The 24,564-nt window shown below is 41.3% G+C and overlaps 1 protein-coding gene across 1 annotated transcript in view; it reads right to left on the bottom strand.

Moving 5' to 3' along the window:
- The window catches only part of ZNF407 (zinc finger protein 407), a gene marked incomplete at both ends in the record, with an annotated part of 319,806 nt that extends 313,746 nt beyond the window's left edge, over positions 1-6,060 (bottom strand). Inside the window, one exon of the mRNA XM_084260279.1 lies at positions 1,278-6,060. Coding sequence (XP_084116405.1) covers positions 1,278-6,060 — 4,783 coding nt within the window. The remainder of the gene's footprint in view (positions 1-1,277) is intronic.
- Positions 6,061-24,564: the final 18,504 nt, after the last annotated feature.

Here is a 24,564-nt window from a genome sequence, read left to right as displayed (position 1 = left end):
AGCGTCCCTCTGAAGACTTAACGCTGCATTCAAAGTTGGATATTAGCTGAAGCAACACAGATAATTACGTTATTGACAGGACAGAAGTAATGCTGAAAGTATGAAGTATGTGAGTTATTGGTACACATGAATACTAAGGTTACAGAGAAATGCTTTGAAAGGTTTGAAATACAATGCCCATGCTCCCCAAGATTAATTTTAAATTTTGTTGTCCAGTCACGCCCTTGCCTTTTCATAAAAAAAAAAAAGCTTACAAAACTATTTTAGGATTATGCCAGGAATTACCATTCTTTTATGTTTCTTTTTTCTTACCTTTTTGTTCTCTGCCTTGTAACCATGCACTAAGTTTCAAATACTGCATGAATTTAAACTATAGCTTCCATAATAAGCCATTATTTAAAAGTACAGTAAAATAAACCTTACAGTTTTAATGAAAATATGTTCATTGAAATGTGAATTTATTATTCAAATCCACTCATAAATTCAACCATGGAGACACCACTTGTCTAAGCAGAGCTCAGTGATTTAGAAAAGCTGTCTATTTAAAATAAAGAATGTATGGCAGGTTTATAGAAACATCGCAGTGGATTTTTACATAAATTTAGAACTGCAGCTTATGCATTTTCCTACAAAAATGTTTTTAAATTTTCCACTTAAAATTAAACATAAAAATGAATTGAAAGTGTGATCAGCACAGAAACTAAATCAGATGCTACATCCCTGTGCATCACACCATCCTTACACACCACCACCTTCCAAAAAGGCTGACCACTTCCAATTCCCACAACTTATTTCTACAAAAACCTCTTGATGCTTGTTATTGGTATTTATTGAGGAATGATGTCATATCAGATGTCTAACCTGAAGCATTATGTAATGCTGAAAGTGTAACTGAATTGAAATGAAATCACCGATTCGTATATTAAACAACTGCGAAGAAGAGGAAGTTAGAAAGACAAGCTAATTGTTCTCTCACACCACCACCGCTTCGTTAAACAGATTTAAGAACCAAATCATAGTTACAATTTAGATTAAAGGGAAGGAAATCTCTCTGTATGAAGCAAAACTGCACAAGGGCAACTGTGCTTAAAATGTTCCTACGTTTTCTCCCCTGTGATCACTGCGTTTTCACACCCCTCTAGGTAAGTCTGAATTTTACTGGGGGCTCATCAGGCAATATGAATGCCAGTTCAGTAAAAATTAGCAAGCAGGAAAACACCAAGGGTACAATTCACGCTGTCTGAAAGTGACCACTTGCAAAAAGAGCGTTTCCATACCTGTATGGGTACGGATGTGAGCTAGGAAGGCCATGGAATTCCTACTTCTGCACATCTTCCCACAATACTTGCAGACATTGCCTTGGTTCTCTTCCCTCTCCCTGTTTATCTGCTCAGTGTCTTCCACAATGTACTTATTCACTTCCCGCAACAGCTCTTCGTGTTGCTCTTTGATGTGGAGGAACAGGCTCTGCTCCGAGTCGAAGGGCTCGGTGCACTTCACACACTTAAAGGTAGCGCCTCCTTCGGGCAGCTCCTCCACACTCGCCTGCTCGTTCCGCATGTGCCCAGCGCTCGCCAAGTGCTGGTGAAGGTTGCTCTCTGTGTAAAATGATTTTCCACAGAGCAAACAATGAAAATGCTTTTCTTTTGAAGGATGTTTCATGGCTATGTGAACATTTAGTCCACTCAAACCATCTGCTAGAAAACCACAGTCGTCGCAGCGAATACGAGTCGATTCCCCAAGGGAAATTCCTTCCGACTTCTTCTTTTTCCCACCGCTCAGTGAAGGGTCTGCTTTCGCTGCGAGCTCACCAGCTCTCACCCCACCAGGCATCTGTCCTTCAGCTGAATGATCAGTACCCTCCCCATCTTGATGGCTTTTTAACCTCACGATAGAAGAATCAAACTTGCCAAAATTTTGCGTTGCCTTTCCTTTATCATCAGCGCTGATAACTGCTCCTAAAGCCTCATTACTACTTTCTTGCATGCTCTCAGCTGTTGAGCCATCTGCCTCCCAAAGATCGTTATTTATAGCTACTTCTGCTTCATGTTGTGCTTCCATAAGGGCTTCTTCCTCCTCCCCAGTAGGATCCTCTTTGAAACTTCTGTCACCCTCTAAACTGTGTATATTTTGTACCGTTTCTCCAATGTTTCCAGCAAAATTTGATTGCTCTACTGCACTACTTGTTTCTGGAAGAGTTAGCATAAGTGGGTTATTTTTTTCCAGTGCTATTTTTTTGAGAATGTCTGTGTTTCTACACTCTACTTCAGGATTTTCTCTATTTGCTTCCAAGCTTTCCTCGCCTCTTCCTGAATTCAAGTGTGTGCTGCTTGATCTATTTTTATTTTCTGCAGTGCAATCATCAACTGAGTTGAGCAGCTCCTGACCATGCCTACTTTTCTGCAACTGACAAGTACCTGCTTCTTTAACTGGTACCTCCTTGTCAAGTTTAACAGCTTTGTCTTTCTGAGGAGCTTCCTGGAATCCCTCACACAGAAGGTTCTCTCCTCCATTTTTAGACCCTTCTTCAATATCACCTTCTATTGCATTTTGGGAACTGCCACCTTTAGCCATTCCTGGAGATGCATCTTCATCTAAGACAATACACTCAGCTAAGCTTTTACTCATATAAGCTCCTTCTGCTGTGTCACTGGCACATTTCATCTCACCTAAACCAGTTTTCGATTCTCCTGCACTGGGATGGTGCTCCTCTGGAGACAAAAAAGCACCTTCTTTACTGATATTTGCTGCATTTGCTTCCTCCTCAGCAGAATACACGTAAGATTCTCTTCTAATTTTATGTTTCTCTGTAGCTGCGTGCCTAATCATCTCTCTGCGAGTAACAGCGTAGTAGTCACAAGCCATGCAGTAGTATTCAAATTGTTTTGTATGTTTTCGCTTCACATGCAGCTCTAAAGAAGAAGAAGAATGAGCAGTGAAGCTGCAGTGAACACACTTGTTGTCGCTTCCACCCACTGCTCTTCTCTGGAAGCACGGGTCACCATCCTGAGTAACCCTGGCTGGTTCCAGAAGTATTTGTTGGTTTATATTTAAGGGATTGTCAGTATGCTCCAGATCTGGCAGCCTACTGGTATTTACAACTTCCAGCTCAGCATCTCCTTGATCAGCTTCCTGATTGTCTATGGCAGAACTTTCCAAATCTGATGACTGGCTACCATCCTCAACATGTTCATGCAAGACAGTCACTGCACTGGTAATCTTCTTGCTCGTGGATTCAAAATTACCTCCTTCGGGGCTAACGATGATCTCGGAGTTCTGTCTTCCACCACCTTCTATTTCAACACGGCTTTTGTGTTTTTTGGTGGCACAGTGGCGTTCCATGTCTCCTTTGGTTACAGTGTAATAATTGCAAACCTTACACAAATAGCTGTACTGATGACTGTGCTTCCGTCTGATGTGAACCGTCAAATTTGTACCACTGGAGGCCAAAAGACCACAATGGGTACACATCCTAGAAATAGTGCCTTTGGGTTTCCCTCTTTTGGATGCGTTATCTAAAACCATTTCATTTTCACCAATCCTTTGATCCAATGGAACAAATTCATTATTTCTCGATATGTTTTCCACAGAGGAGGATGAAACGTGCGTTACTTCTTTATCCAGCTCTGTATTCCCACTCCCAGAAGTGGAAGGATCCACCACTGTTTTAATACCACCAATACCAACACAAACCTTTTCAATACATTCTTCAAAACGTAGTCCAATGTTGTTTTTCCTGGCATTTTCCAGGTGCTTGCTTCTTTTGATATGCTTCTCCATTCCCTCCTTACTCAGTGAGTAGAGATTACATGCTTTGCAAAGGAAGTGATACTCCTGTGCATGTCGGAGTTTTATGTGCCTTGTAAGAACCGTGGAAGATCTTGTCTTATAAAAACACTTTTTACACTGAAATTGGGTTTTATTCAGAACAGAATGCTTTAGCTCATTTCTGTGATTTGTGAAGGAAGAATCTGGAGTTTTTTCTTCCACTGATACTTCCATTTCCGTTGCAAGGTTTTGGCTCTCGTTTGATATTGAATCAGAGGAAGTTGCAACTTGCAAGGTCCGATCACTATTAGTCAATGGACTAGTTTGCTGAAATAATGAGCCATCATGATTCTCATTTGTTTGATGATTTACCAGCTCTTCTTCCAGTTGAAAAAAAAGAAAGCAAGTTGGACAACTGTGGGACATATTATGTGCTTCACTCATATGCCTCCGGAGGCTGATCATATTCAAGCTGGTAAACGAACAGAGTTGGCAATTAAAGCTGCAATAACCCATCTCGTGTTTGCAGTCGTGACAGTGTTGCTTCATGTCTTTCCTGACTCCAGAGGAATAGCTACACATCTGACAGTGAAACTGGATCCTTTTTGTATGAAGCTTTGCAACATGAATTTCCAATTTCCTGCTGTTCTGAAAAACATGACCACACTGGGTGCAAGTATGAAGAACACCATGAGCAGCAGTAAGTTTAACATCAGAATCTCTAGTATCTGTAGGGCAGGAAGAAAGGGTATTTGGCTCATCTTCATTAAGATCTCGCATTTCTGAAGTAGTATGACAATTACTTTCAGCATCTCTTTCTAATTCTGTACATGACGTAGGGCTTGAATCACCTGGTTTAAGCTGCGTACCGGAGATACGCTTCACGCATACTCTCTGAGTTTTGGACTTCCCTCTCTTAATATTGCCCAACAAACTGGACCTTCTTTTAATCTGTTTTTTTAATCTAAAAGACCTACTGTGTCCAAATGAAGACCTTAACAAGACAAAGTTTCTTCTATGTTCGAGTCTATCAAATCTCCTTGTCATGTTTAAACTTCTAACGGGCTTTTTGGTAGTTGCAGGGGATTCTGCTTTCTGCACAGTCTTTTCCAAGGGTCCTGCTATTTCTAGCTTTTCTGAACAGACTTCATAATTTCCTTCTACACTGGAAGGCAGCAACGTTTCTTCTGCCATAGCATCTGTTTTTTCAGTGGGAACATTTGAAGATGGTATCATTTCAACAAGCTCAGTGCCATCATTTTGTTTAGGCAGGCTTACTTTTAAGCCTTTTGGTTCATTGGAAACACTTAATTCTTTTGCATCAGCAATTCTTGCCCTTAATTTACTGCTCCCAGGTTTTACCCTGACATTCCCCTCTTTGGTTGCAGTAGATTGGGTTTTTTTTAAGGATTTTTTTGTCAATATCTGTACAAATCCTCCCCGTGCAGCAAGATTTTGGCGTCGAAGGTGTGTCTTGCCAAGGAAATGAGAATTTAGGAGATTTTCCTCAGCACTCTGAAAACCACAAAGTTCACAACAAAATATCTTGGATTTCTCATGACCTTGTCTAACATGCATATGTAATGTTGAACTACATTTATCCGTGCAAATACAGTGAGAGCATGTTTGCTCTTTGGATTGTTCAGAGGGACTTTCTTGTTTATGTTTTTCCATCTGGGAGCAGGAAGGGAAACACTGATCATTCACTTTGCCTTTAAGATCTTTGTCTGTGTTTACAACCGTACAGCCAACACCAGTTTCTTCTGAGGAAGATAAATTACTAGGAACAGCAACTGGCACCTCTTGTGACTGTTTATTTTCCTGGTGAATTTTCAGTATGGCACCATCAGCACATTTGGAATCACGATGTAGGCACAGGACATTTGAATCAAGTATGTCATCACCAAGACAACTGGTGGCTCCTTCCTTCTTTACAGCTTCACCTTGTATACATTCTTCTTCTCCAGCTAGGACTTTGTGCAATTTGCTTTCACTATCTTTCATGACTTCTGAAAAACTCCGCTTTCTTTTTCTGGAGACATTTTCAGGTTTTTCTTCTTCAACAACAACCAGGTTTGGTGATCCTGGTAGTGCCCTTTTGTTTGTTCCATTCTTGTTTCCTTTCTTTTCAAGGTCTCTGAACACTTCATCTGATGCAAGCCTTGTTTTCTGCTGAGACAGAGAGTCACATCCAGCATTTTCTCCTGATGTATTTCTCTGGGATTCTTCTGTCAACTCACTTTGTAAACTCTCATCAACATCATCCCTCTTCTTATTTTCCTCTCCATCCATTCTTAACACTACCAATTTTAGGTCATTTGGTTTTAGTACCTATAAAACAAAAAGAGTTACTATTAGTCTTTTATGCACAATCAAAAGTTAAAAGAGTGAAGTAAAAAAAACCCAAAACCCACAAACATATAACAAATTAAAATCATGCCAGGAAGACAGACCCAATGAAATACACGAAGCTACATTTTCAGTATGGTGTCTAAAAATCAACTTCTAGGCACTTGGTTACAGAGCTCTCACTGTGATAAGCCCCATGTGAGTGAGCACTGGCTTCAATACTTTTTGTGTAACCAGGTAATTTACTACATGCTTAAACTTGAGCAGACAAGCCTAACCTTTGTTTCTGGAAGCATTTTTAGGACACAGACACTACAGCTTGGAGGGAACCAGCCATGGGATATTCAGCTTTCTCTGAACTAGAAATCCAGGTTTCCAAATCTAAAAGCTCCTAGGAGGAAATGCCGATGACTGTAACAAGCAGAACAAAACCAACATAAATTTCAAATGTTGAAAGAATGAAGCTTTCTTTCCTTCCTCTGCTTAGATTACCTGCTAAAGAGAAAGAGGGACAACACAAATAGAGCCATGTTCTCAAAGAATATACCGCAATTATAGTTCCCCATCACTCCTAAAATACCTTCTAAAACTTCATTTCCCAATTTGAGGTGGGTGGGAAAGAAAAGGAAAAAACTAATGAAACAGCAGCGCAGAGAAAGACAGCATCTCTGAACCCCAGCAAAAACTCTAACCATCCAAAACCAGTTACCAAAAGCTTTTGCTCAACCACACAGTGTGACCTCCCTGATCCCAAAAAGATGTCACTGCTACAAAAATGATGCTACCAACACAGATTATAAGGGGGGTGGGAAATCAAATCTTGACATTTACTACCTTCTCATTTTGATATGAAGCGATTGAGAATTGAAAATGCATTTCTTTTTAACAGATGATTAAATACTAAGTGTTTATCTATGTGCTTTACACTATGATTTAAACATCAATTTGTTGTAAGTCCAAGTATCCAGTTTTTTGTTCAGTTACCCATTGAATGAGGCCATGACCACAATTGTAACTACTTCCTGACAAGATGAAGTAATTGCAATGTTGGTACAGACAACACTGGGTACAAAAAAGCTATTCGAGTACATGCTAAAAAATGCTTATGTTTGAAGGCAAAGTAAGAAAGTATTAAACTGGGGAAATAATATACTCACATCAGTTAGACTTACTACCTACGGAACTAAAAATTGCTTTTCTGCTTAATAATAATTTATGGAAGGCCTATAAGGAATTGAGTGCACCATAGTTACATACGTGGAACAGTTTTTCAACTGCAGCTCTCTCACTGAGCTAAAGTACTGACCAAACTTCCTCTGAGCTAGCTGCATCTAAGTAACAAGACAAAAACCACCTCCCAAACACAAAGCCCTTTGGAGAATCCAGATACCGCTTCTCCAAGTCTGCTTTTCTAATTCTTACAGGGTATTATTTTTCTTCATTCACTAAATCGTGATAGAAACTATCACAATTAGTCAGAAGTAAAACAATCAGGTCTCTATGCTCAGCTGTGTAAGTCAGCATATTGTCAGCATGTTCCAAAATGCTACAGCAATTAAGAGCAGAGGAGGACGAAGCCTTTGAAGTGCAAGCTTACCCTGAAAACGTTTACGAGCACTGTCTGGGGTACAGAAAAAAAGATCAGATGACAATCATGTTGTTTAACTGCAGTACAGCTTTATCTATATAACTTGGGGAGTATCAAGAAATTACTTCAGTGATAAGTGCCACAAGTCCACCCTTAACTTGGTATGCAGTAGCCAAGGGTCCTTTGCCTCGCTGCAGCTCCACAGCAGGTTCCCAGCCCACCACCGAGACCTGTCCACTGGTCCCTTGCAAGGCCTGGGGAAGAACAGCAGATTTTTCTTTGCTGTACAAGACAGTCTGCAGTCTCAAGCCAATTCTCTGTCTTCTTCACAGGATACTTTCCCCTCAGCCCATCTGATTTATCAGAGAACCTGTCCAGCAGTGAACTCATACCTGCATTGGAAATTTCCACTATCAAAGGCTGTATCAGGATAGTTAGGGGGTTCTCCATCAACAAAAATTCATACAGTCAAGACATATTAATAAAGTAGGGGACTGGTGGTTTCACTCCATACCCTCCTCTGACACGCTTCATGCCCATTTAAAGCCATCCTATAATTTGATTTTAACCTGAAAGCTGCTACACTACTTTAAGTCACGAGCCACTTTCAGCCAGACGCAGCAATCACCAGAGGTGGATGCTTCCCAGCTGTCACAGGCAGGTACCAGCAGTCTCAGAACACGCCTCCTCTGCCACACCAGCACAGATTCACCTCATCTCCACAAGCCACCCGCACGCCTCAGAAAAGATGGGCGATTATTTGCATGCAGCACCTGCAGGCTTAGCCTTGCTTCTAGGCGTTTGGTCATGAACTCTCCAATAAGAAGTCCATCCTGCTCTGTGCTCTACCAAAAATCCCAGAGTGCAATCCCAGTTCTGGCATCCAACCTTGTGTTCAACTCAGCAATAACTCTATACCAATTAAGGGTTTTTTCATGTGCTTAGGAAAACAATATTTTATTATATTATTATATTACATTATTTTATTTTGTAAACTGCTCGTAGGCACAACTACAAACTAATTATTTGCTAGGCAAGTGAAAAACACACAACACAAATCTCGTAGGTGCTGCCAACTATTTGAGCATGAAATGAAAATAGTCACATATGTAATACAAAAATGCAAAGGAGCCTTACACCACACCCACAGGACTGCCTCAAGGCAATCCAAGGCTGTGTCCCTTTTACAGCCCCCCATGAGTTGCCTGGTGCCCCAGACATTACCAAAACCCATCTGTGGAACTCTGAGCCAGACCATCCTTACATTCCACCCCATGACCTGAGTCACAATTCAACCTTCCATGTTTCCATTGGCCCATGTGTGGGTTGAAGTGGCATCTGCAGCAGAGCCAGGTGTTCCCCAGTTTCTGGGTGAACCCTTACCTGAGAGAGAGGTTTTTGCCATAATTCTTTTAACACAACTGACAGCAATACCTGTCACAGTAACACGAGTGATGATAACGATTAATGTTTGCAAGAGGTTAGTCATCCACCCAGAAAACACCCATCCTATTCTACCAAAAGTATTTCCCAACCAAGTGTCCTTCATTTGTTTCAGCAGCTCATGTGTAACTTCAGCTCTCTTCTGCATCTTCTGGAGGTATTCTCAAAGACAAGGCAACACATTAGGAATGGGAGTAAAGCTTTCATGTATCACAGTAGGGTCTTTGCCAGGGGCTGTCAGTGATGTAACCCTTCCACTACATCACTGAATCACATCTCCATTTCTTCCCACTATGATCTTTGCTCAGATAACACAACTGTGTCTCTATCACAGTATCAGCAGCATATAACCTCAGCTTCCTGGAAGGGAGAGTGGTGTCCCACACTCAAAGGGAGATGTGGCAGACCTCAGCTTCCTGCATGGATTTATTGCATAAATGACTATTACTACTTGAAGGACGCATTCAGCATACCATAAGCCTCCTCTAGGCAAAAGGAGCCTGTAGTACTCCTTCCTCTGCTGTAAGCTTCTCTTCTACAAGGCCCTTCTCAGATTTGCCACAGGATGGCAGGACAATGGCAAAGGAACAAACTGGTGGCCACAAACGTGGGTAGTACTAATCCTCAACCCTCAAAAGCCAATTCAGATCTGTTCTCATCAAAGCCACTACCCTAAGGGCTGCAGTTGGTATGAATACAAGAACTGATGCATCACAGAAGGCATCAGAAGCACTTTGAGTTTGTACAGTCCCAGTGACCCCGTGACATATAACGTTAAGTGGGTTTCTTTTTGCAAAATTAATCATAGAACCACAGAGTGGTTTGAGTTGGAAGGGACCTCAAAAACCATCTTGTTCCAAGCCTCATGCCATGGGCTGTCCCTGCACATGCCCTCCTCTTGACCAGGTTGCCCAAAGCCCCATCCAGCCTGGCCTTGAACACTGCCAGCGAGGGGGCAGCCACAGCTTCTCTGGGCAGCCTGTGCCAGGGCCTCACCACCCTCACAGGGAAGAATTTTTTTCCTAATGTCTAATCTAAAGCCACTCTTCTTCAGCTTAAAGCAATTACATTACCCCTTATCCTGTCACTATGTGTGCTGGAAAACAGCTCTTCTCCAGCTTTCCTGGAGGTCCCCTTTAGGTATTGGAAGTCTACAATAAGATTTCCCAGAGTCGTCCCTTCTCCATGCTGGACAAAACAATTCTCTCAGCCATTCTTCATAACAGAAGTGTTCCAGCCCTCTGATCATCTTGGTGGCCTTCCTCTGGAGTCGCTCCAAAAACCCCATGTTCTTCTTGTGCTGGGGACCCCAGAACTGGACACAGTACTCCAGGTGGTGTTTCACAAGAGTAGAGGGGCAGAACCACCTCCCTTGACCTGCTGGTTGCACTGTTTTCAGTGCAGCCCAGGACACAGTTCACTTTCTGCCAATGCATTGCTTACTCATACTGAGCTTTTCATCAATCAATACCCTCCAGTCCTTCTCCTCAGGGCTGCTCTCAATCCCTTCTCCACCCAGCCTGCAGTTGTATTTGGGATTGCCCCAACCCATGTGCAGGACCTTGCACTTGGCCTTGTTGAACTTCATGGGGTTCACACAGGCCCACCTCTCAAGCCCATCAAGGTCCCTCTGGGTGGTGTCCCTTCCCTCTGGTGTGTCAACTGCACCAGACAGCTTGGTATCCTGACAAAATGCACTCGATCCTACTGTCCATGTTGCCAACAAAGATGCTACACTCTGTTGGTCACAATACCAACCCCTGAAGAATACCATTCATCACTTGTCTCCATTTGGACCTTAGTCTGGCACATGGATCATCACCAGGAGCAAAGAATTAACACCTAGAATGTTATTAAATCCACTGGTAATCAAAACCACAAGCAACCACCTGTAGCCATGGCATCTTAAGCACACACTCAAGTCTAACACCTTGGTGTGCCTAGAAAAGCCTTTTGACATCAGTGTAATGCTGGCCAACTTGTATACTAGTAGAATCAGGGAGGAACAGCTCTTGAACTATCTTATTTGTGGATCAACAGGACTGAAAATGATGCAAGATTCAAGCTCTTGTGCTTTTACTTCTAACTTCACCTTTCAAATTAAAGATCCTTGTTTCACTTTTACAAGTAACAGGTACCTAAAGCACAACATATGCACCCAATTCATGTATTGCATAAATAGCCTAGAAAAGATTTATGTAGGTTCCAAGACTGCACCAGTGAAATCACCAGGTACAACACAGCAGACCACCAGAACAAGGGATCAAGCCCAAGCTAAGAAGACAGCAGTTAAAGCTTCAGTATTTCCAGAGTTTTAAAACTGGTTCTGTCAAACAGCTCTCTCTTAACATCATTTTTGATGTTCAAAATGAAGCTGTTCTAACTCAAAAGTGGGTTGACTTTTTGTAATATAAATCTTTTGTTAATGTTCATATAAATCAAGTATAGCTGAACAGATTCTTAAAGGATATGACCAAAAATTAATTTGCCACATTAGCTTCAGGTTAACAAATTCTTCTGCTTGGAGACAGTCATACATTACCTAACACATTTTCAGGTTCTTTTGCAGCACACTGCTGTTCTTAAGTTTTTGAAAGAAACATGTTGTGGCCTCACCCTTTGTGCACTGAAACAGTTAAGCTCGGTAACTCTACCAGAAATATCTGGTAAGTCTTTCACATAGTGTTTTCCTTCAATAATTTTCCCAGTATCCAAAAGAAGTGAAACAAGTTTTTAAGATCTTCAAAGGCAAAATGTTTATGCCACATAAGCTACATCTGCATAGGCCAAATATCCAAATCTTTATAAAACCTCCAAGGAGACATGGACACTTTAAAATTACAAGTGCATAAGACACAATACTTTGCCTGTGTCACAGAAACCAGTGTAGCTAAAGATTCTTCTCTTTCATGCACTGAGATTTCCAAATCGTCAGGATCATGGAGGTTTTGTTTCAATATTTAATCTAATTTAAAAGACATCTCTCAGCCACAATTCAGCAGCATCTCACTACCTATAAAGAAGAAAATTAATACAAAAAGAAAAAAGAAAAAAAAAGAAAAATACCATTTCTTGAGCTGTCACCACCAATTTTTACCAGGTAACAACACAGATTTTTGTATTCTTCCTACAAGGCTTTTTGTGTATTGATGTAGTATCTGCTACAGTTCTATGTGAAGGCATCAGTCATTTGTGGACAGATCCTTTCTTTTACAGAAATAGAGAAAATTTTGGTGGAGCACTTTCTTACTTTTTTTCTTCTTGTCCAAAAAAACAGCGTGCAGTTCCTCTATGCAAAAAGGTGGAGACAGCGTAGTTAGGATTTTCCACGCAAGATTTACATTGCCCTAATCATAGAGTCATAGAATCATAGAATGGTCTGGGTAGGAAGGGACCCCAAGGATCATAGAGCTCCAACCCCCCTGCCAAAGGCAGGAACACCAACCTCCAGGCCTGGAGCTACACGAGTTTGCTCAGGGCCCCATCCAACCTGGCCTTGGACACCTCCAGGGATGGGGCATCCACCACCTCTCTGGGCAGCCCCTTCCAGCACCTCACCACTTCCTCTGTAAAGATCATCCCCCTAGTATCTAATCTAAACCTGCCCTCCTTTAGCTTTAATCCGTTCCCCCTTGTCCTGCCAGTGTCTACCCTTTTAAAAAGTTGATTCCCCTCCTGTTTGTATGTTCCCTTCAGGTACTGGAAGGCTGCAACGAGGTCCCCCCGCAGCCTTCTCTTCTCCAGGCTGAACAAGCCCAGCTCCCTCATCCTCTCTTCGTAAATGATGAAATCATTTAATCCTCAGATGAAAGTTAGAAAGTAGTAATCTTAAATTAAGAGGAGAAGGACAAGCAATTTAGTAATGATCCATAAACCTGTAATGAACTGCGAAGTTCCTTAACTTGATGTTCAATACACTTTTATTTACTTTTCTGTTTGGTTATACGCCAGCTCTTTAAGGGAAGGGATATGGATATGAACCCAAAGGAAGTATATTGACAAGTACTAAATTCCACATGTTTTTTTATTTTTTACGCTAAACCTGACATTAGAATTCCCAATGCACTTCTCAGTCAGTGTATTATTGTCTCCAAGTATTCAATACCCAATCTGCAGTGTTTGTAAAGGATGTGACATATGGAAAACAGAGTTTATCTTTTTTCCAGAAAAAACTCCCCTTTTTCATACAATTAATTCTTTCAATGAAATCATGGATACAATGAAGCAAAATCATTTTAATGAGCTCCTTAAATAGTCTGCACAAAACTGCATGTGAACAACTCATCTCAACATGTGACCTTCTGTGTCAAATAAACATCTTCTCATTTTTCAAGGGCATGATATCCTTCCTAAATCAAATCAGAGGTCTGTCTTCTGACCTTACAAAGTTACCTCGCTTTGTTCAGAGGCACTAATCCAACTAAACAGTCTCCTCAACAGGGGGATACAGAAGACAACATGGTTGTTAGTTCAAATGGAACAAAGATCACCTTTGTTTTGAGGAGTATTTGAGGATAACCATTGCAAGTATGTCTTTACCCTTGCAGCTCAAGAATGCTGGAACTGGAGGCTTTGCATCATGAGCCTGTTCTTCATGTAAAGCCCCACATTTTCCTAGGGCCCCAGAGCCTCCACAGGAGACTTCCAAACAACCCACAGGCTTTCAAAGACTTTGAAACTTCCACTCTATGTATCCACAATACTTTAAAGTAACAAAACAAAAAGCCTGGTAATAGTCACCACTCAAGTATCACTGAAAACTTCAAGTTATCTGCGTTTATGAGCTTAATTTTCTCTCAGGCATCACGAGGAAACACGCCCTGCGTTACAATGCACATCCTTCTTGCTTCTGCACCCAAACCAATGAAAAACCATTCGGGGAGAGGGGAGGATGTGAGCAGGAATTGACAACATAAATGAAGGTCTTATGAATTCCTGACATAAAGAATATATTCTTTAATTCACAGCCCTCCACCAAAATAAAAAACCAAAATAGAGGAAAAAGGGAAGACTCCCTAGTCCATCATCCACTCACTTCAAAACCAGCCAAATGCTGCTAAAAGCAGCAGTGACCACCAATTAGATCAGCTTTAAAGGGGGAGTCAAAAATAGGGGGAGGGATGCACACTCATTTCAAGCACTGTCACAATCTACAGGCATATTCAAGACTGAGAACAAGAGGAAATGCACTTGTGTCTCCTAAAAAGTGGTCAATTAGCCCCAGATCTTCAATTATTGAAAATTTTTAAAAGGATGTGTATTTTGAATTCAAAAAAATTCAAAGAATTTTTACCATTTCTAGAGCAAGGCATACGTGTAACAACAGCAATAAAAATATGCAACAGAAACTTCTGAGGATCCAAGAAAAAACACCTTTATATAGCACTGATGTTTACAGATGAAAGGCACTGTCTACGTGTTCTACAAACACTTTGGAGAGTTTATCAAGTCCATGAAGGAAACTTGCAGGGACAAAATGTTCATTTTCTACATACAGCAAGAAGTCCCATGGTTTGTGGGATCTCTCTGGCAGACGTGGTTTAATGTGAGATGAAATTCCACCAACTTCACAAATTAAAAGTAGAGAGAAGCAATAAGCAATTGCAACCTCAATCTCTTTTCTACCGCGCGCTGTAGAACCCTCTTACACACGGTGGATTCATCAAAGGAAGAGCATGGACACCATCAGTGACACATGAAAAGATATGTTGCAAGTATTATGCTTTTTCCTGCATTTTGGAAGCAAAAGATAACACTAAGTTGAAATTGCTGTTGCTTGGAAAGTGATTCCTGGAAATTTTTACCCTAGAAACCTGGCCCTAAAAGACCTGACTCTATTCTCCTTTAGAATATAAGGCATAGGAATTCCCTATACTGCTATCCTGGTGTTTAGTAATTGGCAAGTTTTACTGAATTTTCATCAACTTTTGCTCAAAATTAAACCTAAGAGGCAGGGAAAAAAAATAGAAAAATAGAAAAAAAAAAAAAAAAGGCTTTGTTGGTCCCTTGCCTTATACTACCACATCGCACAAAAGCAACAAGAAGCCTCCATCATCACAGCACAGGACACATTTGTCTTCTAACACAGCAGGAGCAGGCTGGAGGAGGTAGCAGCACAGGTGAAAAGGCCAACACAAATGGCCAGCTCTCCACCAGCTGACAGCCCAGAAATTATTATTATTTTATTTAGTAAGCTGAACCGAGAAGCAGAAGTAGGAACTAGAAAAAACTGCAAAGAAGTGTGTGTGTGGGGGGGGTAAGCAGGAAAGGAATTTTTAATATAATAAAAAAAAAATAAAAAGAAGATACTGAGCATTTTTCAGTTATTTATTACACAGCTATTCACTCATCAATAGCTCACTGAAGATAAAAAAACCCTAGCCTATACCATTTTAAATTAAATGTAGGCTGATGATAGTTTGCCTGTGTTTTATCCACAATTAACACAAGTATGCCAAACACCCACAGCTGAATAAATAAATAATTTACATTTAAGAACCCCACATTTAATGCCATGTTAGGACACCAAAACTGTAGAAAAGGCATAAAAAAGGAGGAAAGATGTCAGAAGATAGAAAGGGAAATTCAACATGCTTTGAATACTAGTATTTTGTGAATAATCATTTTAATTACCTTGCCTGTAGCTCTTCAATGACATTCTACTGAAGTGAACCAGGCCCACACGGTTTAGCTTACTGTATCTGTCTCCCATCTTTTGAAGGGCTGGGGCAAAGAACGCACGTAATAATTTGTGTGTGTATGCAGACGCTTCTCGGTGTTATTGTGCATCTTGTTTTCCTCCTGTCAGCAGTTTATTCAAGTAGCTGAGCTGAAAAGAGCTGCGTGAGTTTTTGGCTGAATAGGTAACACAAGGAGTTAGGAATATTTGTGTGGTAGGTTCACAAAGTTTCCGGAAAGGAATACAAAGTGTACACAGGCTTCTAAAGAAAAAAGGAGAAATTAATAAAAATAAAAGCATTCTGATGACACCTGGTGGCCACTGCACACAAGGAAGTAACTACGTTTCACTTGGGAAGGGCAGATCAAACAGGAAGGCGTTCCATGTTTCTGCAGCAAGCCTACCTACCGAAATGACAGCTGAGATTGTTACCCGTAGAATATATACTCATTGGAACGTATATGCTTATGATCTGTATGTATTTGTATTACCAGGTCGAACACACATGGGCATACTCAACGATCTGACTACTTATAAAGCCAAAACCTGGTTTTCTGTACAATGAAATAGATGTGAGCACACTGGAAGTATTTCAGCTCAGTTCTGTAAGAAGCCCAGAGTTTTAAGTTTTTTATTTCCCAGCTCAGCTGATTAAATAAGGCAGGGGGCAACTGGGGAGGAAGCACAGTAGAGGCAGGGGCTGCCTTGCACCAGGGTGCATGTGGAAGGTCTCTGTGCTGTAGATGCTGCCCCAAATCCCTGCCACAACACGTTAGTCCTCCAGCACCCTTTAGCAAAGCCGTAACTTCTTTGAATCACTGGATCTTTAACAAAAAGAAATTAATATCCATCATTAGAAGTTAGTATAAAAAGGTGATAGATGTGCAGAGCTACAGAGGGTATGAAACCCCCTGCACGTCAAATCACACCTTTCCTCCTTAATGGTTTCCTATAATACGTGCAAACAATCACAATAGTGCCGCTACTGCACCCCAGCACACAGGGGGATACTGTCCCCAATAACCTCTGACGATCATCATGAAGACTTAAACCCCCTCTTCCCTTCCCCAAGCCCTTCACCTGAGCTACACCATGTAGCTACAAAAGGTGCCTTCACTCCAGCAGATGACCGAAGAGGCTGAAAGCCGAGCAGGCTCCCGCTTCTCCCTAGCAAAACACACGGATGGGTAACAAGGGAGGCAGCAGTGCTACATGAAAGGGCTCTCTCTGTACACCTGGCAGAGAAGGACCACGGGACCTTGTGACCAGTAAACTGAAACTGCATCTCCCCAGGACAGGTCCTACCCAGTTAGAACTGAAGGAGGGAAGGAACTGAGGAGGAGAAGAGACAGCTCCCTGCTGACACCACCATCATCTCTAAACCCCTATTGGCCTCTCATCCAAAGCATTCACAGCACTGACACTTCAGGAACAACTACCAAGAAGTTTTTGAATGCTACTGGTTATCATTAGTACTCATCTCCTTCCACGTCTATTTGTTTCAATGCAACCAATTTGGTGCCCACCTTACCCAGTCCCTGAAAGTCAGTTACCCAGGCTCGACGTGAGCACGTGTTCATGTGCATCCCCAAACAAGGACTCACCTGGCAATTAAAAGTTTCATTTCCCTTGCAGGAAGGGTGCATGCAGTGCAATGTGAGGAACAGTTGCTCTGGGGACCTGACTCTAATACCTTCAAAAATGATGCAGCTTCCTTCTGTTCTATCTATGAACTGCACTGTGCTTATCAGTTTGCTGTTACTTGGGTAGCTAGTGTGCAAAATTTTCTCATTACTTTGAAACACACCATCTAACAGCTACAGAAGCCTACAGAGCATTTCCTTCAGCTGTTGGTTTATCTCTCCCCTGTGGGCTGTGTCACCCAACTTGGTGGCCCCAGCTATTGCATCTAGCTGCCCAAATTCCTCCAGGGCAGGGAGTGCAGCTGTCAGACCCTTCCCAGACATGGCTGCTGGCAGCACAGGAGGCCACAGAGGACCACATGGCATGTTCCTGGGACACAGTTTCATCAGGGCTGCAACTTGTGTCTGTGACCTCTGCATTTCCTCAATACATCGCTTCCTCTTGGGAACACGTTAGGAGAGTGTTATTGCAAAAAATACTACTAATTCCCTGAAAAGCACAGAGTTAAAATCAATCCCACAAACTTTCCTGAGATCAATAGGTTTTAATGAACAGAGAAAACATACTCTGTGGCAACCACCGGCAAGTAACCGGAGACTGAGCTCGAGTAAGAAATGACACCAGCTCCAACACTTTCCTGGGAGAAAAAACAGACATATTACTAAGCAGGCTATCACTCAGCTCCCACACCCCCGAGGACCTGAGGGACCATAAGCTCACCCTTATGGGCAACCTGCATGGCGATTTATCATGTCAGAGTGCAGCAAAGGACACCGCAGACGGGCAGCGTTTTGGCACTGTCCTCTCAGATGACTGAGCAGCCCAAATCACAGACCCAAGCCCATTCCTCTGATGGAGCAACACAGGTGTGGGAAGCAGACTGCAAGCCAAAAGGGATGCTTCCTTGAGCAAAAGCTGCTAGAGTAGCTTTTTTTTCTCTCAGGCAGTAAAAAGATTTAGTCTTGCATTTCAGTCATCAATAGTCATTTTCCAGGTATTCATCCTGGGAAAACACTGTTAACAAGTGCTACAGAAGCGTTTTTCCTAGCTGTAATCAGCAATGGAAAAGAGACAACAGTCTAAAATTAAAGCTTACAGACAACAGGAGCAAAAAAATTTGGTTTATGTCTTTCACACTGACACCTAATATTAAGCGTACCGCTCCGTTTTGTATTTTCCAGAAGATTCTAACATTACATCCTATTTTTTTCCATGCATTATGATTCAGACTTTCACTTTCCTGGTAAACTCCAGAAATACTTGATAATCAAATGCAACTTCTGTTTTGTTGGCTCTGCAGCCTCCCTCATTCTGAAGGACCAAATTCTTTTGCTTTTTGTCGTGAAAGGAATTCACTTCTAACAGTAGCCATGTCATTCCATTCTACAATTAGCCGGCATCCTAATCCCACTACCTGTGTTTTAAATGACTTGAATACCTACAACCATCTAAATCCAACTGAAATCACTAGGAACAGGGCAACTGAGTCAAGATATTCCTTTAAGTGCTTAAAAGGATTCAGAAAGTAATGTCTGATACAGAGATTTTGTTATTTTATCCTCAAAACTTGTTATTCAGAATTGAACAAAATTACATAAACCCACATTTTTGTAATTAAAATTAGGGCTTTTTAATGTTCAAACCTCAACAATTAAGAATGCTTAGCTGCATTAATAACTCCTCCAGAACGCTTCAAAGGAAAAATTAAGTTATATTAGACTACTTTTAATAACCTGTAGAATTTAAAAGTGCCCAATTATAAATGAAAAAAAGGACTACAGAATAAAGGTAGCAAATGCACAAATTCAATGCTATTAAAAGGCAGACACATAAGATCTCATGTATCTTGAGCCATTTGTAAAAAGGTTGTTTTATTATCAGTGCAACTAATCACAATGAAGCCATCTCTTACATCCAAAGACATTATAATGAATTTTCTTTACAGCTACAGAGAAATGGGATTTGCTGTTCCATATCAAACTAGAACAGGCTGTATAAATTCTTCTTCATATTTATTGTTAAATGTAATTTTTATCTATAAAATCAGCCATGAAATATTAAAAACTGAAACAACAGAATTTATATCCTTTACTTAATTTAGTTTAAACGGTCTATTCACTAAAGAGAGGAAAAAAAGGTTACATATGTATTATAGCACACCCTCCCCTCTCCCCCATAAGCACTTCCATTATAAACCTCCTAGTTTCTGGAATTTATAACTCGGCTGTAAAAATTCACTTCATACTTAAGAGTTGGTATACTTTTCCTTTTACAAATTTAAAAAATTTTCCTGGAGGGAAGCAACAAAGGGTATGAGAAGAGAAGGAGAAAAGCAGACTACAAACTTTCAGTGCTTGGTTAGGACCCCATCTGCTGTAATTCAGAGGTATCTTCCAGCCTGAGAAACTGGCAAGCGATGGTCAGCTGGCTGCACTGCAGCCCCTGGGCAGTGAGGCACCAGGTACTGACCTCCAGCTGCTGCTGACCTGGGCCAGGTTCAGGCTGGGGTGGAAAACCTCCCTATCCCTACCGCCATCTCCTGGAGCCATCTATACAACTGGGAACTGGACACAATGAAACTGAGAGAGAAGAGCAAGAAGCATTAAAAGCGCCTGCATGGGGAAAAAGACAAGACAAATCAAATCAGCACATCTTTAAAATCAACAGTAGATACGCTCAAGACCTCAGACTTGAGCATTCCGGGCCTGGAGACTGCACAACACATAGCGCAATGAAAACTGCAAGAGAAAGGTAAGGAAGCCAAAAAACATATTAAGTTCATGGAACCAAAGGATTAAAAGGCACAAAAAGGGCTTTATTTAGTACAGCATAAAAAACAATCATACATAAGAAGGCCAATTCCAAAATGAAGCATAAGTCAGTGACAAGCAGCCTGCTGACTTTAAGGCACAGGCTACAACCCAGGCCTCTTCCTACCACCAACATCTTACTGTCAGCCTTTCCCCTAAAGCACAACAGAAAGCAAAAACCCCAAATGTACCTGCATTTTCAGGGTCCCCTTTTTACAGGCCGAAGGGAACGGAGAGAAGCAGCAAGGGAGCAAAACCCTGCTCTGGTTCTCTCGGCGCAGCCGGGGGGCTGGTCCCGCTGGGAGTAGGGACAGGACAAGCGAGCCCGCCACACGGCCGCCCGCAGTCCCTGCCTCCCGGCGGCACAAGGGAAGCTGGCAAAGACTTCACTGAAGCACAGAGATGCTCAGGGCTGCCCCAGGCAATGCCGCACTCCTTCCTTTAGAGGAAACCAAGGCCATGATGGGTAAACCTTAGCTGAGTTACTAACGAGCTGCAGAAAAGGCGTTGTCTTAGCAATTAACTACAGGCCAAGGTACACAGTTTGCAGCCCATCTCCGGAACAATACAAATGAGTAATGTTTACAAATTCCTTGGTTCTCTACAGTGATTCAGCCTTGGAGGTGGTCATAGTTTAAAAAATAGCCTTAATCTGACACACACAGACAGCAGAGGGTATTTCCAAAACATGTATTAACAAACAAAAACACTGTAGAAAAATCTTTCCACACCTTCCTGACCCAGTCAAAACCGGTACATGACCAAAGAGAACTACAGAGTAAGAATCCTAAGGATCTAGTATACATTAATATCATAATTACTTTCTGTAGTTTGATTTGTAATATATGAACAGGGAGAAGCAAGAGAAAGAATGAGAAAGTTGGTGCTCAGTGACAAATGTTATCCTTAAAACAACCGGACTCAACAGCAAAGTCTGTGATTGTAAAATCAGTTACCAGTTTATGCCAGATCACCAAAACAAAAGGGATGATGAAAAGAGAAGGCTGGACCAGGTGACAAGGATGTGCTAAGGGTTCAGGTTGCCCTACAGAACAAAACACCACACCAGATTCTAACAATTCGATAGTCTGAAAGCTTGTATTGACCAGGGCTGTGAGGCACCACTGAACTGCTAAATGCGCAGCTTTAAAATGTCTGGAACAGAAAATGAGACCTGGTGTCCTGAGTTAGGTACTGTTACCTGACATACAACACACAGAGATCACAAAAAAAAAAATCTCCTGATCACCCTCCAGGGGACAGCCCCCTCGGCTAGAGGAGAGCAAAGCCCATCAGTTCATACACAGAGATGCCACACACAGTCATCAGATTCCCTGGAAAGGGCAGTCCCATGCTGATGAGTTCTCAGAAATCATTTACATACTCCAAGCATGAGCAGTAAAATTAGGGGTAGGGTCTTTTCCTCTTTTGGTGGTCATTCATGGTCTACCTCACTCTGTCTGGCAGCTGAACTTTGGGCTTCCTTTGTCCATATATAGTCATGGCCACCCTTCAGCCACAGATTCCGTGGATCTCCCTGGGACAGCAGGCAGCAGTGTGCCTGAGTGGCCAATGCTTGTCTTTAGCAGTATTTCCCCTTATCTTTATGTATTCATGGGTGAGATTCACTTCTGTATGCCACCTCTTTTGCATAGCTTTGGATTGTCTGGGGCCGTTGAAGCTAAATAGAAACCCTCTGGCTTGACTGTTAACCCTCTGTTAACTGCAGATGAATAGCGGTTTGATTGGCACTCAGGGCATATCATCTGTTGAAAGAATTCAAAGCTCAACCCAGGTTTCCCTGCTCGGTCTCAGCTTACAGGCCAGCTCAGGTTTGAGTTTTCTACACAACTCCCCATGGGCTGTCTCTGCAGAGATGGGGCCTCGAGGCAATCCAAGGCTGAGTCCCTTTTACAGCCCCCCATGAGTTGCCTGGTGCCCCAGACATTACCAAAACCTGTCTGTGGAACTCTGAGCCAGACCATCCTTACATTCCACCCCATGACCTGAGTCACGATTTGACCACTTCCATGTTTCCATTGGCCCATGTGTGGGTAGAAGTGACATCTGCAGTAGAGCCAGGTGTTCCCCAGTTTCTGGGTGAACCCTTACCTGAGAGAGAGGTTTTACCCTAATTCTTTAACACAACTGACAGCAATATGTGTTACAATAACACGAGGGATAATAACGATTAATGTTTGCAAGAGATTAGTAATTCTACCAAAAATATTTCCCAACCAAGTGTCCTTTATGTGGTTCTGCAACTCGTGAAACTTCAGCTATCTTCTTCATCTTCTGGAGGATTTCCCAAAGAGGTAGTGACACATTAGGAATTGAACTAAAACTTTCATGTATCACTGTAGGATCTTAATCAGGGATTGTCAGGGATTTAACCCTTTCACCATACTGTTTATCTCTCAGGAATCTGGAGAGCTTGTTCTTGCACCTACAGCATATCAGTGATCCAGGTGTCCTGAAGCTGACACCTAAGCAAAGCTCCCTCCTCCAAACCTACTGGAGCTGCCCAACAAGGCGATGTCCCCTACTTCTGAAACAGCAGAGCTTCAAGCCTGCACATCTTATGCAGGAATTGGTAAGTTTTCATGATGATTCAACGAAACCCACATTCACTCTAAGGGTATTTAAACTGTTTATGTGTAATAAGCACATAAACACTAAGACGTTCAATTAGAATTCATTGCATTTGTTTATGCTTAAAATGTTTTAATTACAAAAACAGGTACCTACCAAAACATAAGCAAGCACACACTAGTTGTTCTACTCTTCAGCTATTACTTAGTGGAGAGATATCAAAAGTGCATTAGGAGCTCTATGTAGAACTATAAAAACAAGCAAGTATCTAGAAGAAAAAGCTCAATACTATTGCATGTATTAATAAAACACATTTTACAAAGTACTGGAATTTAAGGGAGTAAGTACCAGGCTTGAAAATGTTCCTTTTCAGTTACCTTTATTTGGAATGACTGGCATGACTGGATCACCTATACATTTTTACATGGCTTTATCCAGCCAGCTGATTAAATCATTTAAATAATACAGGACTGAGCTTCAGTTTGACCTGCAGTGACTCCTATATGTATTCTCAAAATTAACACAAGCACTGAACGCTACTAATCTTCAACTTGTAATAACTGATCAAAGAACACTACCCAGTAATTCACTACAAGCTAAAATCATAGTGCTGAACTGTGCATTTTCAAACAAGTGGTTTATAGCTCTAGATTTAAAATGCAAAGTTTCCATTATATTTAATAATTAAAATGCATGCTGTGTTATGGTTACATTTGGTGACTGGATTAGTAGTACCCCAACTGAGCTAAACAATGCCTTTTCCCTATTAGAGTTCATATTACCATATTATCTATTTGTTTAAGAAAAGGAAGAAAAAAAGCACAGCAAGGAAGAAGGAATAAAGAAGAAATATGAATATCAAACATACTGAAAGACAGTGAGGACCAAGACAGCAGAAAGGCCCAGTATCAGCAAAATCAACCCTAGCTGAAAGTGGAAAAGCTGAAATATCTGTGCATTTAAAGTATGGAAACTCCTGAAGAAGAAGAATATCCTCCATTTGTTAATAAGGGTTCTCATTCAAAGTAAAGCATTTAAAGCTCAGTCTGTTTTCCTAGAGGCAGTCTCTGCAAATTTCGGGAATACAGACATCACTGTCAAAGAGCAGACTCTCTCAGGCTGTCAACTTCTTAATCAGGGTCTGACTTTACTGGGAAGTGTGAAATTATGTAATTATGTATGCTTGGCAATTCTGATGGTTTAGACAATTCCAGCACTATAACATGTTCCTTTACAAAGAAAAATTACTACTGCAATTTTATTTTAGGTAGTATACTATTCTTTTTCTCTGCACTTCCTGTATGGTTTATTAAAACAAAATTTAAATATTATATGAAGTATTTCTCCTCTCTCAAAACAGATTCCATTGGCTTGAAACCACAATATACGATGATGAAAACCAATTTTAAAATAAAATCGAAATGAAACCATGGCCAGAGCGACATCAACTGAAGTTCTCTCAGCACTGTCAATCAGGTGTCATACAAAACTCTGTAATTAGAAGTCCAACGACCTTGGAGTGCTTACAACAAATGTATAAATAAAACATCATTTGATGACATAATGGGACCCACTCCTTACATTTCTGTCACCTTACAAAACATTTAAATAGAAACTTGAGAGATTAACTTTGTTTTCATTTTAAATACATTTTAATTATCCTGGTATCAGCAGCAGATTTGAAGACAGGC

Source organism: Gallinula chloropus, assembly GCF_964237585.1.
Source record: "Gallinula chloropus genome assembly, chromosome: 2".
In the NCBI taxonomy this organism is placed as follows: Eukaryota; Metazoa; Chordata; class Aves; order Gruiformes; family Rallidae; genus Gallinula; species Gallinula chloropus.
Note: the sequence above shows the minus strand (reverse complement) of the source record. Positions and strands in the feature narration are given on the sequence as shown.